This window comes from Periplaneta americana, chromosome 10, assembly GCF_040183065.1.
Source record: "Periplaneta americana isolate PAMFEO1 chromosome 10, P.americana_PAMFEO1_priV1, whole genome shotgun sequence".
NCBI lineage: Eukaryota > Metazoa > Arthropoda > Insecta > Blattodea > Blattidae > Periplaneta > Periplaneta americana.
Window position 1 is genome coordinate 54,019,954 of NC_091126.1, and position 20,540 is coordinate 54,040,493.

General features: G+C 34.6%; 1 protein-coding gene across 4 annotated transcripts; it reads left to right on the plus strand.

The window, feature by feature from the left end:
• Positions 1-1,845: 1,845 nt before the first annotated feature.
• Positions 1,846-20,269, plus strand: LOC138707694 (zinc finger protein 501-like). 4 transcript variants are annotated; one of them, XM_069837502.1, is made up of 4 exons: positions 1,850-2,734; positions 5,349-5,489; positions 6,155-6,599; positions 19,817-20,267. In XM_069837502.1, the coding sequence occupies exons 1-4, from the start codon at positions 2,594-2,596 to the stop codon at positions 19,831-19,833; spliced, it is 744 nt and encodes a 247-aa protein (XP_069693603.1). In that variant the 5' UTR covers positions 1,850-2,593; the 3' UTR covers positions 19,834-20,267. The 4 variants fall into 4 exon arrangements, with proteins under 4 accessions (XP_069693601.1, XP_069693603.1, XP_069693604.1 ...); XM_069837503.1 differs by having other exon boundaries at positions 1,858-2,734; positions 6,155-6,377; positions 19,817-20,269; XM_069837500.1 differs by lacking the exon at positions 19,817-20,267 and having other exon boundaries at positions 1,846-2,734; positions 6,155-12,824.
• The last annotated feature ends 271 nt before the right edge of the window (positions 20,270-20,540 follow it).

Consider the following 20,540-nt stretch of genomic DNA (forward strand, 5'->3'; position numbering starts at 1 on the left):
GAACTTCGTAAGTAACACCAACAAGGCATCACCTGTGAGGCAACTAAGCCAGGAGATAATGGACTAGGGTAACTAGTTCCTTTCCCCCTCTATTGCATACATCACTGACTATAATAGTATCATAGTTCACTAATCATATTTGAGATGTATGCAAAAATGCTCTTCCTCTAACACATATCGTTAAGTGAGATCCACTGCCTGATGATGGAGTTATCAGCCAGAATCTCAATCAGAGTTAATCTTTCATTGTTTAGTTTGAAATTATGAGTCGAGTTTGTTATGAGTTTTATTTATTGGCCAGCTGCAGTCAGTCCTACATTCTTAGAATTTGTCAAGTCTGTTAACAATATTGTACACAGTCAAAGAGGCCCTGATGAATATAAAAGCAGCAATAAGGGCCATTTTATTGAACTTTTGGAATTTATAGGAAATTTGGATCCCCTACTGAATGCAAGAATAGAAGATGAAAGGCAATACGCCAAATATATACCAGTATACATAATTCAAAATGCAATGTTAAATATAATTACTAAATGTACCACAAAAATTTTCAAGCGGTCAGCCAGATCGGATAGCATTATTTTAGTTCTTACTTTCAATAGTGAAGCAGTCCTAAAACCTGCACTATGATACATAGAGGAACATATACATGCTCCAGTATATATTTACCTGATCCGAAGCCTCGAATTCTACAAAAACAATAATATACATGAGATGTACAATAGTATAATATGATTGAAACTGATATGTCTTCGTGCGAATATTTATTTATATGTAATGTGCATTTTTTTCTCTTATATTGTCCCCCATGTTTTTTGGTGCACCCATCCCAGTGCACCACCCCTCTCAATTTGAAAGTTATGATGCCGCCACTGTTTCACATATGAACTGGTAATCACTTTGTTGTTGTGAAAGTATTATGTTATTCGCTTGGGCTTGTTCGAATGTCGAATCATATTATTATTTTGTCGGAAAGAATTACATAATAAAAATTTTAAGTACCAACTTGTCCATCCCTGTGATGAGATGTTCGCGCACGTGCAGTTAATCATCTCACAGCAATCTCACGGCCTTGATGAACCTGTCGCGAGCCTTTCGTCTGTGGAGTAATGGTCAGCATGTATGACAGTGAAACGAGTGGGCCCGGGTTCAAATCCTGGCTGGGACAAGTTACATGGTTGGGGTTTCTTCCGGGATTTTCCCTCAACCAATTGAAGCAGAATTGCTGGCTAACTTTCGGCATTGGACCTCGGATTCATTTTGTCATAATTTACATATCATCATCAGGCTTCGGCCTAGGGACACAGAGTAACCAGTATGAGGTTTAGAGTACACGGAGTATAAATGACGTCATGATCCGTGTGGAAGGGTGACTGCAACAGCACAGGTGGGTCCGTAATGTGCATTACCGTTGTGTGCATTGCTGCTTGGCTGAGGTACGTGTAACAGGCTTCGGCGTAGGGACACCCGATTGAAGGTTACAACTCATGTTAATACTTTAATGATAGACATTTACTGTCTACACTAGGAATGTACTGTATATACTGCATCTGTACAGAGTGAAATATATTTTGTGCCATACTGTGATGGACTGTTTACATGTTGAGACATGAAGTAACGGCGCGCTCCATTTCCCACTCCACTCGACCAACACAACACTATCGCCCGTGCGTTCTGAACTTCATACGTTCCTGTGCCCAGGAGCGAAGCCTGATCATCATCCATATCAAAGCAGGGGTTAAGTTCATGGTATGGCGTGCTGTACTTGTACAATAGCACGGCCGTTCGGCTACCCAATCATTCACAGAATAGGAGTGGTAAGCACAATAAGACTCAGGCTGCAGTGCAAGCCTTTCGGGCCCTTCTCCGTACAAGAAAGGGAGGAAAAAAGTACCTATTCTAAAGAGTTTTCTTTCTTACAACGAATTCTTTTTTCCTCACTCATAACGAAATTCGCTGAAGTTTCACAAGCTCTTCGGCCAAAAAATGCTGCCCCCTAAATTCTGCAGTCCTGGGGCAACTGCCCCGGTCTGTCCATTGGTAAATATGGGCTTGGGTACCATGACACTAATACTGGTACTTTTTCGTTTTTTATATTCCATTTCATTTACATTTCTCTGTTAAACAGCAATTGAAATAAATACATTTCTTCAACAGAACTGTGCGTTTTTAAACGGTGCGACCACAGGAAGTGTCTGTCGAAAACTGGAAGAAAATATTCGGCCCTACATAACCCTATATAGTGTGCAGTATATTATTTTTGCGTTGCGAAGCGCCCCGGCGATAGATAGGGCGATCATTAGAGGGCATCAAGAAGGCTGTGGAGGAATAGTGGGTGGGTTGTGGAAAACTTGTCATTATGTTCCGGAATGGTGTGGTGTTATTACTTTCCTCAATCCTAATTTATTACAGGCAACATGCTGGTCTTCAAATTCTTAATCAATTTTTCAAAGACTATATGTGTATTTATGAATGACAGAATTGTTAGTGATCTACGCCTATTCGATTTTTATATTTACTGTATTCCGGAAAATTATTAGACTAATGAAAAATATTCTATTTATTTATCTAAGACCTTCGGATATTTGTCGGCATGGATGCAATAGATATGGATAAAGTGTGCCGGCTTTGTATGGAAGAAGCTTCACAGCTCTTGCCCATATTTACCCAAGACTGTATAGAGCAGGAAGGTGAACTGTTGTCACAGAGAATAATGACTTTTGCTGCTATCAAGGTAAATTCAAGTTTCATATATGTCAATGTCATTCTTTCTGGAACAGTGAGAAAACGCATCCTAGCTCTTTAACCCTGAGAGGAAAGTAGAATATGTGGTACTATAGTAACGAAATGGAAAAGAGGACATCTAAAACATACATTCTCCTTACTGTACACATCTAGTACAAATTTTGAGTTAAAAAAATAAAATTACGGGTCATGATTTCAGGTAAAGGTAATTCTTCAGAAGAAGTGAACCAACGCTGAATGTTCCCCCATCACAAGAGGTATTGTGGCGATGGTGAAAGAGGGGGTGTTAGGATGGGTAGGGGAGCCATCTGTGAGAAATTCAAGAAAACTTATGTCGGATTCAAAATGCCTTTAGTAGTTTTCACATCTTACTCCTCCTAAACTCTGTTGTCTTTTCACCAGTTCTCTCACTAATATTTTGTGTTTTCTTCCTCTTTCTCTGTGATGTTACTGTAATCAGAAGGTAGAATTACATACAACTTATTTATTATAAATTTCTTACTTGAGGTAGACTCAAACAATTGAAGCTCGGAGCCACAGTCAGCCAACTTATCCACTAGACCACCATGGCAGATGCTGGTATGATTTCAAATCTTTCCCTTACATTGTCGTCTCAAATGATGCAGAGGTTAACATGATTGACGTAATGAGAGGAAATTATGTGTAGTAAGAAGGGTTTTTTTTTTTTTGCTCTTGAATGGAGGATGAACCCGAAGGCTTGCACTGTAGCCTAAGGCTTATTGTGCTTACCACTCCTATTCTGTAAATGATTGGGTAGCCAAATGGCTGAGCTCTTGTGCAAGTACAGTACACTGCACTGGAAACTGAACCTGGGCTATGGTATGGAGGATGATGATGATGATGATGGGAAAAAACCACAACCAGGTAACTTGTCCCAACCACAGTTTGAACCCAGGCCCGCTTGTTTCACAGTCAGATGCGCTGACCATTACTCTACAGCTGTGGACAAAAAGGGTTAACATTGGCGTTGAAGTCTGGTGAGAGTAATGACATAAAATTGGTGTAATCCAGGACTGCTTAATTGTATGGAAGTAAATGAATCAACATAACTATGTGAACTGAAATTTTTCGATTCTCCAGTAATTCGACCTTGTCCTCTCGGCAAAGTGGATTACGCAATCATGTGTTGGATTTGAATAACAATGTTTGCATTTGTAATCTGTGAAATGAAGTTCAAGGAGGGGAGAAATGGATGTTCTACAATAAATATGGATCCATACATAAGGACATATAGATAATTATTTTTCGATTGTTATGTCGAACATATTTGCAAATGGAAAGTGAAATCACGTGTTTGCTACTATACAAACTTTGCAGAAGGCAATAATTAAATTAAAAATTGTGCCTCTTTGGTTCATTTCTGAAAAATTGCCGCAGTAATATATCAGATAACTATCACCAACTTTTTCCTTTTCTCTACCTGTATTTTCCATTTGTTCCTCATTTCATCTCGTATTTTCAGAGCTTAGACATTGTTAATAATAGTAATAAGAAAACTTTCACAAAATGCCCAAAGTAGCATCACGGCACAAATGTTTTCAAAGCCAGATTCGTAAATGAAAAGCGATGAAAATATAAAGCAGGTGTGGAAATGGATAATAGGTATAACTGGTGAAATACACATATATTGATTATGGTGCATGCAATCCTTCAACTTGTAGATATACTAAGCCACACTTCTACATACACTGTCGGGGAATGTGACAGGACATGTAAGAGGGGGGAAAAAAAAACAAACAAATTAAATTTCACATGGAGATGAAAGATAGGTAACTGTAGAAATGGAATTGACTTCACAGAATATATATGTTGTGTTGAATAACCTGGGTGTTTTATACCTTTCAATCTATATGCAGAAATAAACCCAAAGCAATTACAGTACTTAGGTTTTCCGAAGGCTTGCCTGATTGAAATATAATGACATGGTAATCTAAAATGAACTCACGAATCTTGCATACAGTATCTAGGTTACATCAAGGTTATTAAAACAGTAACAGCCTGATCTGTGTGCTGGGAGAAACAAAAACTGAAAACCTCACAGACCAGGACTAGATTTTTTAAGTCAAGCATGACATCATATTTCCTGTTTCGGAAGTATTTGGTGTTCTTTTAAAATTTACAGCTAACTAGATAAATTCTGAATTTATCTTGTAACACGTTCGTAGCTCAGACTTTATATGTAGTTTTATTTATTAGTTCTTCTACAGTTAACAGAGGCCCAACGAACTTAAGTGCACATTTGTATTGATTTCTAGTGTTCCTGTGTTTATATAAAACTTACTATCAAATTATATTCAAGTCTTTGTAATACTTACTCTATAATGGTGACAATTTTAAGCTCTGAACAAAATTGAAACCTGCACTACTAGGCCCATCTCCCAACAGAGTCGATTCATACAGCATGCATCTTTCAGTTTATGCATTTTAAGGACCGAAAACGAGTAAAGAGCATACTTCTTAAATAATTAGTGCCAAATATTGTAAACTGTAAAATGAGTTTAGCAGAAAAAAGAACTATTTTTAAATTATTACATTTAAGTATGTCTACTATGTAATAATATTTCTTATTTTATATCACACAGATGTGTCCTGGTGATGGTTTGCCAAGCAATGTCTGTCAGAAATGTGTTCAAGAAACCAATACGGCCTATGAGTTCAAAAAGAAATGTGAAGCTTCTGATTGTAAATTAAGGGTGCATCTGAGAAAAATGCAAGATTTCCAGGTAATGGGAATAAATTAATGAATGACATTTATCTCAAATAATAATAATAATAATAATAATAATAATAATAATAATAATTGAACATTTTGGTGTAATGGTGAACATGTCCACCTTGTATTCTGGAGTCCAGGGTTCGATCTTAGGTGCTGGCTATCCTGACTGAGGTTTTTCGTGGTTTTCCAAGTCTTTCAGGGCAAATGCTGGATAGTACCAACTACAAGGGACACGACCCACTTTCCTTTCAATCCTATGATACTTCATAGCGTAATTTCAAGTGTCATCTTCTCACCTTTTGTGACAGGCTGACCATCTATCATAGAATTATCGCAAGTTGTTGAATGTACTCCCCTCTATTGAGAGGAAGAAGCTGTAGAAGTAAATGCTTAAGCGTAAGCAGAAGCGTAAAATAATAATAATAATAATAATAATAATAATAATAATAATAATAATAATAATGTGGTGATAATAAAACAACAGTAATATTGATGTGGGCGCAAAATTAGCTGAATGGCTAGAGCATTGGTTTCCCACACTGGTAACTTGAGTTCGAATCCTGGCTGTTCAAAGTAATGGACAAAATCGTTGCATGTATTAACAAAGAAAGTTCTTAAATTAAATTTGAAGCTCAGTCTGGAACTATTAATTGAGTTATTGAATTATTTCAGTGCGTGACAGTGAAGTGTGAGCCATTGTGGTGTGACTATGAGCAGTGTGAGAGCAATACTGTTCCTGGTATTGGAGAGACAAACAGCAACGAGCTGTGGGAACAGAATGCTGGATATTTGGAACCTGTAATTCATTGCACAGTGAAAGAAGAGCAGCTGGATGATGCAGACGAAGTTACTGGTGGTCCTGATTCTGGACTTCACTTTAAAATGCAGTCTCCTGGTACGAAGGTTGAAGAATGCATAGGTCGTAATTTAAATTTGGAAACAGCAGGCAGCAACAGCTGTAGAAAAATTGGAACCGTTCAGATTAATAGCAGTGGTACTTTGGAAGAAAACATTCAATCACATTGCAATGAAAATCAGTTTCGTCATAAGTGCCAAATTTGTCCGAAGATATTTAAGAGAAAATTTCAACTCACAGAGCATATGTGTACGCATACAGGTAATTTGCCATATAAGTGTACCTATTGTTCAAAATCGTTTGCGCGAAAATTTTCACTGACGGACCACTTAAATGTTCATTCGGGAGTTAAACCATATGTATGCACTTTATGTCAGAAAGCATTTGCAAGAAAAATATCTTTAAATGTTCACGTTAAAACTCACACTGCTTCAAAGACCTTTAAATGTGAAATTTGTCAAAAATCGTTTACTAAGAAAGTGCACTTAGCAGACCATTTAAGAGTCCATTCCGGAGATCAACCATTCGTGTGTAACATTTGTGGAAAAGCTTTCACTCACAAATATTCTTTGACTGTGCATCTGCGGCATCACCGCGGAGAAAAGCCGTATGTGTGTCACTGTGGCAAAGCCTTTTCACAACAGAGTCATCTTACCGTTCATCGACGCACACATACGGGAGAGAGACCATATCAATGTTATATTTGTGCAAAGGCGTTTAATCACAATGGTCATCTGAAGGAACATCTGAAAGTCCATAAAATCCACAAACTATTAGACTGAAAACTTTATATGCTAGTAGAATAATTTTTTATTGGGTTATTTTACGACGCTTTATCAACTGTTATGGTTATCTAGCGTCTGAATGAGATGATGATAATGTTAGCGAGATGAGTCCAAGGTCCAGTGCCGAAAGTTACCCAGCATTTGCTCTTAATGGGTAGCAAAGAAGAAATAATGACAATTTACGAATATGGAATTGTGAGTTACATGTTAGAAATTAGATTTAGTTCCACATTTGATTGTGTCACTTCAGAAGTAGCCCTCAACATTCTCTGAAAATTTCATGGGTCATCTTAAAACATTATTTCTATTTGTTAAAGACATCTATTGGTCTAATTTTTTCACATTTTGTACATGTTCTCTCATTGGATTGGTTTGAAGTCTTGCTTACAAAGTATTCTAGTGTAATACTTACATTGCCAAGGGCAGGTGGTTCGGTTATAAAATGCAGATTAATTTAACCATTTGGAACATAATTTTTTTTTACTACCTTCTTGATTCACTTCATCTTAAAGTTGCTTTTCGTTAGAACCTTATGTTTGTCATATTGATGAGAGAGAACAAAGAAAATACTGCTTTCTACATGTGTTGAAGGTTGTGAGTGTAAATATTAGGTATGGGAACCAGGAGGTATGTATTGAATCTCATAGCTTGATTATATTTATATTGGTATAAAGTACTAATTCTTAAACATAACTCAAGAATTATATGACAATGAAATATGATATCTCTGGCAATTAAATTGCCGTATAAATGTCACTTTCTGACTAGATATTTTAGAGGCTCACAAATTGCGGTATCTAGAGTTGAACTCTGTAAGCTTTAAGTAACCAAACATGTACGTAAATAAATAAATAGATCATTTTTGTTACCCCAAAAGAATATTTTCATCTTTTAGCCAAATAGTAATACAGAATTTGTAATTTTATTAAAATTGTGTTATTAATTGTAACATGAAAGTCTGCAAGAAGGAGATAGTACTGCTTACTTTCTATCTAGTGACTACAGTAGGTGCCATGAAAGTAACTCTTCAGATTTTACCCCATCGCAAATTCTGTTTTCTTTTGTTATATGAGACACTCAATATTCTCTCTTTCTCCTCCCTCGCTCTCCCTCTTTACAGTCCTGGATTGTGTGCAGGAAAGCATGAAAGAAATGTAAATAGTACAATTTTAAACAGCAGTTAATTTTTTAGACAGTCACACACTAGTACTTGAAGTTTATACACCAAGAGGTTGAATATGCTGGTTTTATACTTGGAATGCCCAAAGTGCAATCCCAATCAATTGTTTTAAATGAATGTTTCATTTTTACTTATTCCAGTTAGACGAAATTGAAAGCTAAATTTTTGTATAGGCCACAACTATTTATTTTGAAAATATATGCTTTGTTCATCCTGCCACATTAATAATTCCAAGTGACCTCTGCAGTTGATAGTGAGTCATTTTACATACATGGAACATTCATTCAGATGCAATATAAATTGAAAATTTTTTCTCATATGGTAAGTTATACGAATGAATTAATGGTTACAAATATATCCAACACCATATTGAGATAATTTTCTCTGTGGACACTGAAACATGAAGAAATAGGTAAATATTTCCATTAAATGGATTAGTAAATTCCTTACGAATTCCGTGTCTTATTAGAGTTACCAGATTTAAATTAATTAATATTGTATTAGCGACAATTAGTAATTTATTGTTAGAATTAGCCAGTTGTGCCTGCAATGTTATATACCATATTTGAAAAAAATAGCACCACTCTGTATGGTTTTTGATGATTGAAAACTAATATTTGTTACTAGATCACATTTTTAAGCTGATTTCAAATATATTCTTAGTTTTTTTTTACCACGTACAGTTTTTTCCACAATGGAATCAAGTTTATTTCACAATATTTATTGCTGAAAGCAGTATAAGTTAGTAGGGAATTAATGTATTGAGACCAAATATTTGCAGCACAGGTCTTTATGTGGGCATATCTTTTCATGCTCTTGGTCAATACCTTATCTTGGAAGCATTGCTATTGATCTCAGACCCAGTGTGTTGCCACAGCTGTTCTGTGTTTATTTCTCTGTTGATGTTGAAGTTTTAGTTAGGATATTACAGTGTTTATACGCAACTCTCTGAAAACTTAACGCATTTTGTTACATTCGTGGAAAATAAGTACAGCTTAAACAAACAACAGACTTTGTGAAGAAAGTGTCCAATGCTTATTTTAAAGTGAAACTTGGGGACCAAGATATACTATGGGTGCCAGGTAAAATTGGCAGCTACTATGTTGAGCGGTTGAGATGGTGGACCAATGAGAAGAAAAAATGCATGCCATTTGTAATTCCTATGATATAGAGCAGTGGTTCCCAAACTTTTTGAAGGCTCGAGTCACTTTCAGGCAATAATTTTTTTGCGACTCCCCCCCTTTTCCCTACCAGTACTTAACCCTATTCCAAAAATACAAATTTTGTAAAATCGAAAAATTGGTGGCTACCACCCAACTTCTAATATACTGGTACCTACAAGAGGAAGAATTGGAATATGCAAACATATTTTCCAATCCTCTGTGGCTTCTTAGACTGGCCTTCCTTGCTGATACATTTTTCGAACATTTAAGCACTTTGAACAGTAGTTTGCAGAACAAAGATTTTTTTAATTGGTTATTTTACGACGCTTTATCAACAGCTATGGTTATCTAGCATCTGAATGAGATGAAGGTGATAATAACAACGAAATAAGTCCAATGTCCAGCACCGAAAGTTACCCAGCATTTCATCTTAATGGGTCGAGGGAAAACTCGGGAAAAAATCTCAACCAGGTAACTTGTCCCAACTGGGATTTGAACCTGGGCCTGCTCGTTTCATGGTTAGGCATGCTAACCATTACTCCATAGAGGTGGACCGAAGATATTAACATAAGAGCCAGAGATAAAATCAACGGATTTGTAACGAAACTTGATTTCTGGTCGACATAACTTCAGAAAAAGGAATTTGATTCATTTCAGTAGCCCTATATTAACGAATTGATGGAAAAGTTAGCTATGTACAGCATGATGGACAAAATAATGAGTTTCTTTTTGCGTATATGCAATTAAACAATTATTTTAAATGACAGCTTTTTATGCATTTTTCGGAAGCAACTCAAAACAATTACGATCGATAATAGATCCGTTTTTAAACAGCTATGTTCAATTGCTTGAAATTCCAAAAGAAATTAAAGAAAGATTCCTACCTACTGATGGAATGTTGAAATTACAATTTTTTTTCGTAGAGCATAAGCCAGTTTGGGATGAAAAGGATACAGGAATACCTCGAGCTTGCAAAAGAAGTGCTTACATTTTTTATAGAATTTGCAAACTCGAATTTATGCAAAATAAGTTTCTAATCTATGATTGCCATTAAAAAAAAAAGCAAGAAATCTTCTTGAAATTGAAAATATCAATGTATACCGGTATGCATCGAATATGAAGTTCAGAACTGAGAAGCTACTTTCTGTAAAACAGGCACATTTATCGTATTAATAATTTTTTACTTTGTAAATACTGGACCATTTTTTACTTTTGTGTTTAACATTGTTTAATGCCTGAAGCACGAATACCAATAAGAATATTAAAGGAGAGGCTATATTATAGGAGGAGAAAGAGTAGACCGAAGTGAGTTGGATGGATGGAGTAAATAAAGAACTTGAGACTATGAGAGTGTGAGGCTAGACAAACATGATGGACGACAGAGTGAGATGGAAAGTGTTTGTTAAAGAGGCCAAAACCCATCCAGGGTTGTAATGCCAGACGATGATGATGATGAGGTTCAACACATTTACGTTTATGTTTCTAAATAAAACATAAATATACGTTAATATGGCAGCTTCTGTTTATTTTCATCACGCAACCTCCCTTCAGCTCTTTATACACGCCCCCCTGCAGGGGATCGCGACTACTCTTCCTTTTGTTTAGTTAATGTTCAGGGGGACAATAGAAGGAGCAAGAATGAAACTGTATGTCCGGGTACTCTATCAGCCCATTAGGCCAGTTTCACATAGAAAAAGACCTACCTGTTCCTCTCCATCAAGATGTATTAGAGAACATAGTGGAAGATGTTGAAGGGATGAAGTCTCCAAAGATGAGAATGTATACAGGACTGAAGATGACTTTAGTCCACAACAGCTCTCTCTAGATGAAATGAATAATTCAGTATGAGAGACTGAATTTGCCTATACAATCTACTGAACTACTTGGCTTCTGGCATAAAGTGAAAATCTTCTGGCGCCAGGAACACATTTCTCATGATATAGATACAGAGAAAATGAACTAGTGCATTTATTCTTTATGAAATATCTCCTGGTTTACTGCAATAACATAAATGAGTTAATGCACTTCTGTAAAATCGAACATGATACTTATTAGTGGAGACAATTTGACTCATCCAAGAGAAGCCTGAAAGATAACGGGAACTAGGATGGGTCTATTCCTGTGGCCAACTCAGTAAATCTAAAGGAAAATTATGAAAACATGAAGATGATTACCATTGAGTACGAGATACGATACACATGAAGATGATATTAGAAAATATTATCTGTGATGAAACAAAAGTGGTTAATCTGCAGTAACTTCAAAGTATTAGGGATGCTACTAGAACAGCAAGCTAAATACACAAAAGTGCCATATTTCTTACGTGAGTAGGTTATTCTCGTAAAGTAAAAGCACTGGGATCTGAGGATTTGCCAGGGAGAGGAAATTTTGTGCATAGAAATATACTGTTCTTGAATGAACTGCTTGTAGACTACAAAACGTTTTACTTCCACCATTATACAAAACCGTGCTTAATGAAGGAGTATCTCTTACTAAAATTCCCATCCATCACAGAAAACAATTTGAAAGCTCTAATTTTCGTAAGTTTTCAATGCATAAATTGATGGACAAAGATTTTGAGAAAACAATGAATGCAAGAGAAAGAGAGGCATGCATGGACCACCTTCAGATTTATTACTGAAATATTTCTAGGTGAACATGGATCCAAATTACAAAAACATATTAGTACAAAAACATTATAGAAAAATAAACTGGAAAACTTAAAAAAAAAAAAGAAAAAGAAAATGTTGGTCTGTAACTTGAGTGTAAACGGTTTCTTTTTACATTCTCATATTGACTATTTTCCACAAAATATGGAACATTTTAATGAAGAGCAGGATGAAAACTTTCACCAGGATGTTAAGGAGATGGAAAAGAAGTACCAGGGAAATGGAATGCACATATGCAGGCTGATTAATGTTATAGATATTGAAGAGGAACTGTAAAGTAGCGGGATCTGCAAGGAAGTGGAAAAAGAGGAAATTTGAAAATCAATAGGTCACTTTTCCTACCTCTCTCTCTTTTTCTTTTTTCCGTTTCAAAGCAGTTGAAGAATTATTAGGATAGTTCTTTAGAGAATTTTCAGTACATGTTTACTGGTACCAAAAATTTTGTTTTTTATATGAAATATTGTTTCTGTATTTGTGATTAAATAAATAAAAACTGTAGAAAACATAAACTACTACATTGTGTAAAAACCTGACGTGATGAAGAAAATGATAGTCATTTCCGGAATGTGCATAAAGAAAAGCAATTCAAGGACTTTTTTTGAATGGGTTGGAAATATGCAAAGTGCTGTAATTTATGAAATAAGTCACTGAATAAAAATCTGTCATTTAATTACGTATTCATATTTATTCTGTCAATTACACTCCTTGAAAGATAACCTACTTTTAATCATGTTCCTAGCTGAAGACATTCACACGGAATTGAAGAGGTGGATTCCAAAGTGCCCTAAGTCATTTTTTTTTTTTTTTTTTTTTTTTTAGGTTTTAACTTGTTTCATTCACGTTTTAATTTATCCTTTTTAAGCCTATATATAACTGTAAGTATATTTAATAGATTCTCCCAAGAGTGTATTTCAGGCCTGGTGACACCAAGGTACTATCTTTAATGTCGGTCAGTTACAGGGCAGTTCTTCGATTTTCATATTATCGTCAAATTTTGCAGTTATAATAAAAAGTCAGCCACCAGCATAGCTCAGTTGGCTAAAGCGCTTGCCTGCCGATCCGGAGTTGCACTCAGGTATGGGTTCAATCCCCGCTTGGGTTCATTACCTGGTTGGGTTTTTTCCCAGGTTTTCCCCAACTGTAAGGTGAATGTCAGATAATCTGTGGCGAATCCTCGGCCTCATCTCGCCAAATACCAACCTCACTATCACCAATCTCATCGACGCTAAATAGCCTGATAGTTGATACAGCATTATTAAATAACCAAGTAAAATATAAATAAAAAGTCATATTTTATTCATATTTGAACAATATCATAGTGAGGTCTACTACCTCTTTAACTAGATTCGAACCCATGTATTTTCGGCTAACACTCCATAAGTATTTCTATGGAAATGGTGATGGTGAAGATGATGGTGATGGCAACGACTACTGCCGGTATTACCGAAATCCTGGAGTCGGGGCACTTTTTTGTTCAGAACTACACCACTGGACTGTCCTAAGAATTGACTTAGATCCACTTGAAAAAACATGCTGGCACTAGTAGCGTCAAATTTTTTATCAGTTTTTGTCACTTTGACTTAGGCCAGCTCCAATTGTATGGTGGTTTGCTTTTTCATTTGTAGGACTTTTTTTTATTCTTATCCTAGTCACATAGATATAACCATAATACAGGTAAAACTGGATTACAAGTGAAAACCTTCTCTTAATGCTTTTCTTCTTATTGTATTATTATTATTATTATTATTATTATTATTATTATTATTATTATTATTATTATTATTATTGTTGTTGTTATTGTCATTTCCGATGGACTAACAATTGCAATGCTACTCCTTTGACTTGAGGTTTGTAGGTTCAAATCTGGTTGAGGTTGTTGTGTTTGAAAGGGCAATAAAATCTTTAGCCTAGTTTTCTCCAGCAGATAAGTAATCTGGGAAGCTGTGTCGTGAAAATGTGAGTGAACAAAATCCTTGATGTAGGTTTTCAAGAAAAATTTATTGGTCATTTCTTGCTCATATTGAATTTTTACTTTGAACTTCGACACTTGAAACAATAGTTAAAATACCACTACTACCGGTACCACAAAATAATAATAGTAATAACTTTACTTGTTTTACTTGAAGCAAGTAAAGAGGTAGATTTGGAAGTAAATCCCGAAAAGACAAAGTATATGATTGTGTCTTGTAACCAGAATATTGTACGAAATGGAAATATAAAAATTGGAAATTTATCCATCGAAGAGGTGGAAAAATTCAAATTTCTTGGAGCAACAGTAACAAATATAAATGACACTCGGAGGGAAATTAAACGCTAAATAAATATGGGAAATGCCTGTTATTATTCAGTTGAGAAGCTTTTGTCTTCTAGTCTACTGTCAAAAAATCTTAAAGTTAGAATTTATAAAACAGTTATATTGTACGATTGTGAAACTTGGATTTTCACTTTGAAAGAGGAACAGAGATGAAGGGTATTTGAGAATAAGTTTCTTAGGAAAATATTTGGGGCTAAGTGGGATGAAGTTACAGGAGAATGGAAAAAGTTACACAATGCAGAACTGCACGCATTGTATTCTTCACCTGACATAATTAGGAACATTAAATCCAGACATTTGAGATGGGCAGAGCATGTAGCACATATCGGCGAATCTAGAAATGCATATAGATTGTTAGTTGGGAGGCCAGAGAGAAAACGACTTTTGGGGAGATCGAGACGTAGATGGGAGGATAATATTAAAATGGATTTGAGAAAGGTGGGATATGATGATAGAAACTGGATTAATCTTGCACAGGATAGGGACTGATGGCAGGCTTATGTGAGGGCGACAATGAACCTCCGAGTTCCTTGAAAACCATAAGTAAGTGCAGTAAGACGTTCAAAATAAAGGTATAGGATAAAATTTACCTAATGATAATCTTTTAAATAAAATTTCGTTGTGGTCTTCATCCCTTTATAGAGTAAATTATCAAACAACACGTTATATCAAAGTCTGTTCTGTGAGATTCTACTTGTTTCATGTGGACATCTGAAAGAAGGACATCTTACATGAAGCTGTACATTTTTACCTTAAGAATGGTCCCAAGCAGTATAAGATGAATCCTCACTGGGAACCCACATCAGTTTTTAACAGGGTTGAAAATAAAATTTATACTACCTTTAATTTCTTTGGTAAAGAATTAACAAGAAATTACGTGATTGCCCAAATCAGTATCTACGTATTAATTCTTGCTGTGTCTTTATGTATTGATTTGAACCATACAGGCATTTCTCATACTGGTATATAGTATTATAAAAGTCGTTGTACAGACTCAGAAACAAAATTTAGAACACCTGAATTTTTCAAGTTCCAGTTATAACCCTCCACATGCTCTTTAGATGGGTCTGTACATTAACTAATATTTTTTAGAGACTGCCAATACCATTGAAGTCCTCACTCTCATTTCCTGTGGAAACATATACCTTCACATCCGTCTGGAACTAAAACTGATTAATTGCATTTGTAGAACTCCTTTCAGTAAAATTCTGGATTATAGGATGGTTACACAGTGCTATATTTTCAGACAAGATATTGGTTCCATAAAGGGTCATAAAATAACTCAAATTTTTTTGATCACTCTTCATTTCAAGTTTTAGACATGTAAATGTAGAATTTCATTGTTTTAAAAATATTATTTTGTATTTATTTGAACTTCATGTAGAATTAATACATATTAAGTCGTGAAAATGTTATTTTGAATAATATATGAGCTTCATAGACCAGCTTTCACAATCCATTTTTTTCAAATGGCTGATAGACCTTCCCCATTTTTCCAACAATTTTGGTGTTCCAATAAAAGAATTCCCAATATAGTTTTTCTCAAAAATTTATTTTGCCGTAATTGGATATCAATAATTACAGAATTACAAGTTACAATTAATTGTACACAAGTAATAAATATCATCATTATCTTGTACTTTCATATTTGTCAACAATACTTCGTTGTTCAAGAGTGCGTTTTATTAGATGTAATTTTCTATATTTCTGTCCAAATTGAAATTGATGTACCATTGTTTCCGTAACATCTTGTTCTTTCTGTATTTCTGTGAGAAATTCATACAAACTCCGGTGATGATGCCTGATGACAATCTGGAACCAATTTTTCCAAACTTCTAATATGATGTTTGTTTTGGAAATATCTTGGGATCATTCCACGTCAATTCAAATAAGTCTGGACACATTTTCCACCACACCACCTCCAATTTGGTCAATTTTTTTCTTTGGATGTAAATATTAGTGAAGTAACAATAATGAGAAAATATTAGATTAATATTATAATTGCTATATTATTGAAATTTTTTCATATACTTTGCCAGGTTATGTTATTTTTTTAACAAAATATCATTAAATCTGGCAAAATAATATTATTATATCAATATTTCGAGTTTTCCGATAAGCTGTTACCATAACATATAATTTTATTTTAATGTTCATCTATGCTTATCTGATACAATTGTACTAAGCTACAAAATAAAAAAAAAAATATAAATAAATAATAAAAAAAGCACTTGTGTAACTTAGTACAATTGTATAAGATAAGCATAGACGGACATTAAAATAAAATTACATATTACAATAACATTAGCTTTTATAAAAAATATCACTGTATTGATTTTCCATTTATCAAAGATATTTATGCCGTTGTGCCCCTTTGGCCGCTCTATTAAGAGATGTGACACTACTTTAATGGTGATAAAAATATGGAATAATAGAAATATTATATCATACTTCAATATTAAAAGTAGGAAAGTAAAACAAAATACTTTAAAACAAATTGAAATTGGTAGTTAGGGTTTCGATTTCAATTTTTTAAGATCACCCTGTATAAATACTGTATACATTTCACGATTCTGAGTTTTGTAAATAGTGGAGATATTAACATTTTTGTGTAAAACCAGTCGTTTAAAACTTTAATTTGACTGAAATTTTATTTTTGTTTAATATAATGCATTGCAGAAATTAAAATGATGAATAATGAGTTCTTTCAAAGTTGCATACATCTCAATTTATGGTCACTGACATTGCTGACATCATAGTAGATAGCACTGTTTGATTTGACATGGAATGACCCCCTGTACAACTGACTCATAAGAGGTTTCATAATTCTAGAGGAACTGGGGATGTTTATATTACTTTATGCTCGACCATACCGAAATGTAGTAATTATACACCTGGTAGCAGCCCTTTAATGGACCTCATTAAAGTACACCTATTCATTAAAGTTCAAGTGTTCCACCAATCAAAAAACACCATTGTAGCAATATGAAAGCGCAAGTATCGATAACTACCAAAACGACACAGAGGCTGGAAATCCAATACTGTCGCAGAAGATTATGTTCTGTTACTATAATAATTAGCGTTAATTGTAAATAATATTCAAATAAATTCAATTTGTCATCTCGTTTTTCAATGTCTAAATCAATTTCAAGGTTATACCAAGATTAATGTTTATTTTACTCTCTAGATTATATCAAGGTCAATGACATTTGTTTCTCGGAAAAAATCAATACTTTTGCGTCTGCGCACATCTTACAATTTACGAGATATTGCACAAGGTCAGTTCCGCTCCCCAGTCAGATAAGAATAACATGAATACTTATGAATAATTTCAAGTTAGAAATATGGTCGAGCATAAAAAGTCGTATGAAACTTGCCTATAATGGTAATTAAGACGCTCGTATGAAAATTATGAAACTCGCTTGTGCTCATTTCATAAACATACTTGCGTCTTAATTACTACCATTATAGGCTCGTTGCATAATGTACTATTCATCCTTCAACACGAGGTCCTCAAACATACATTCTTTCAAAGAATTCGTCACCAGAACTAACTCGATGGCAAATGCATCAAAGTGCCCCTCCATAACTTGTGTTGGCACAAAACAAAGTACTGTACACACATTATGTGGGAACAAATCTTCAATGATGCAGTCCTCAGCATCATTGTAATGTTGTTGAAGCTCTTCTGCACACAGTATGTTGTAAGATAGAACAAGCAAGGTGACGTGCAGTTACCAGAGACATTTTTGGCAGAATTTATTATGCAAAACTCATAAAATGTAATTATTTTTAGTGGCTCAGTTACCACATAACCAAATCTTCTGCCTGCTTCACATATCACAATGAAGACCTTTATATATTCAGCAGCTTCGTTTGACTGTAGGAGGGCATATTATACAAATAGAAGAGAGTGATTGTTGGATTGAGTGGTGAAACCAAGAATGGAGAAAGCTGAAAAATATTTGAGAACTGCATTTAAATGTGCAGTTGACAGCAAATGGCACTCCTTACCGATCTCCTTATGTTGTCCAGATAATAGTAATTCTGCTGCAAGTAAGATTGTCATAAATTAGTAGGAATCATATAATTGAAAGCTATCCCCTACCATCGGTTTTTTTTTTTTTTTGTCTTACAACTCACGAAGGTTCTCAATTGTTCGTGAATTTTCTGATATATCTCTCCAGATGCATGCGAGTCACTGTCTTCAAGTTTTACCTCTTGGAAAGAACTTCTTGAGAAGTTAATTTCCAAGGATTTGAGCTGGAGGCACTTCATAATATTTTTCTCTGGTCCTTTTGAGGGCAGCCAAGACTGAAAGCTCATATTTCACATTTCCTCCACATTAACAAAATGAATATGAATTTATTCTTCAGTGCCTTTCAATACCTTAATATCTTTTCTGGTGTTCCTAGTGATTGCCCTTCATTTTTTTCACCAATTTCCGTAAATTTTCGTTTTTTAAATGTTTATAATAAAGGTAACCATACACATACACATATACACACACGTACACACACAGGCCCATCACCCTGCTACTTGAATTCATTATTTCAGCCATGTTGATATAAAACCTAAATGTATATGTAATATTCTTATAGAACCACACAATAAAATAAATTCTGACACTGAATGATGGGAATCCATGGATTGAAGAATTGAGAATTCCAAATTTTTTGGGAAAATTAATTATTTGTTAATTATAAGAGAATTCAATTCAGATAATTGTTCATTTCGATTAATTTCAGTTCTATTTCCACTTAAAAACAAAAGAAGTGTCTTTAACCAATGCAAAAATTCTGGAAATTATGTCTGAAATATTCGTATTAGAATACTAGAAACACAGAGCTCTACACATCAGTAACAATGAATATATTTAATGTGTATATGAAAATGGATATATTCTGTTTGTTATTAATATGGTTCAGATAAAGTAACTGTATCAGTATAGGCATCCTTGGTCTGTGGATCTTGTTTACAAACACTGACTGCTGGGAAGAACACTCCTCACCCCCTAGCTAAAATATTAGTGAATGGATAGTACAGCCCTAGTTAATGTTTATAAACAAAACCCATGGCCCAAGGATGCCTATCCCGATACAGCTACTTTATCCGAACCGTAGTTATTAGTATTGTCACTCACTGTCTTCCATGTTGTAATGTACAATGAAAGCCTGATAAAAGTGACAGTTTGTTGTTCAACTGTACTACTTTTTTATAGTAAAACATGGTAGTTTGGCCCTTATGAAGTGGAGTAATTTTAACTTTGTAGAAAGTCACGTTTAAGAATGTAAATTTTGAAAATACCATAATTTTATTAATTTAACCAAATGCACTAATACAGTCTTCTTTTCTGTTATGTTACAGTGATGCCTGGGAAGTGAGAAATTGATAATATTCATTACCGGTACTGGTTTTATTATTAAGAGTAACATCTTCAGGACTGCTGAATTGTACTGATATGTGTGTTTCACAAAACCTGAGGACACTACTTTGAGTTTAGTTGTGTATGTTAAGTTTGTAACATAATTACGCTAATTTATAGAATAAATATTATAGGTGAATTCCTGTATTTTAATATGATTTGAAAGCACCAATAAAATTATTTCCTGTACTACCTTCTCTCTGATTTTGCTTTATTTTTGACGTATTTTTCCTTAGATTCTAAGTACTTCTTATAATTTGATAATGTACTTACTGTTGTCATGCCAGGAGAAGGCGCCTGAAGTACTTAGACGGGGCGGAGGGGAAACAGTCGCGCATGCGCACCGCGCTGTTCACTGCAATATTCCTGTTTCACAAACATCTACTGCACGTGTCTATGAATCTTTGCGACTTTGTGAAAATAATAGTGGGGTTTTTATTGTAGTGTTTTATTAGTTTCAACAAGACAATTGTTTTCAGTATACCGAAAATCTTGTATTGCTTTAGTTATCCTTTGCTTTTCGTGTTAATAGTGTTGATAATAATATAGTTAATAGAATTTATGTTATTGTATACTGTTATTTAGGTTTATAGCAGTTTTTTCTTTTTGTAAATATGTCGACAAAGAGGAAACAAGGATTGACAATCTATAGCGAAGAAGGGAATA

Excerpts from the sequence above, each read along its gene's own strand:
- LOC138707694 (XM_069837500.1), top strand. The coding sequence starts at position 2,594 with ATGGATGCAATAGATATGGATAAAGTGTGCCGGCTTTGTATGGAAGAA. Across the intron at positions 2,735-5,348 it reads TGACTTTTGCTGCTATCAAG|ATGTGTCCTGGTGATGGTTT; the intron begins GTAAATTCAAGT and ends TATATCACACAG. Across the intron at positions 5,490-6,154 it reads GAAAAATGCAAGATTTCCAG|TGCGTGACAGTGAAGTGTGA; the intron begins GTAATGGGAATA and ends GAATTATTTCAG.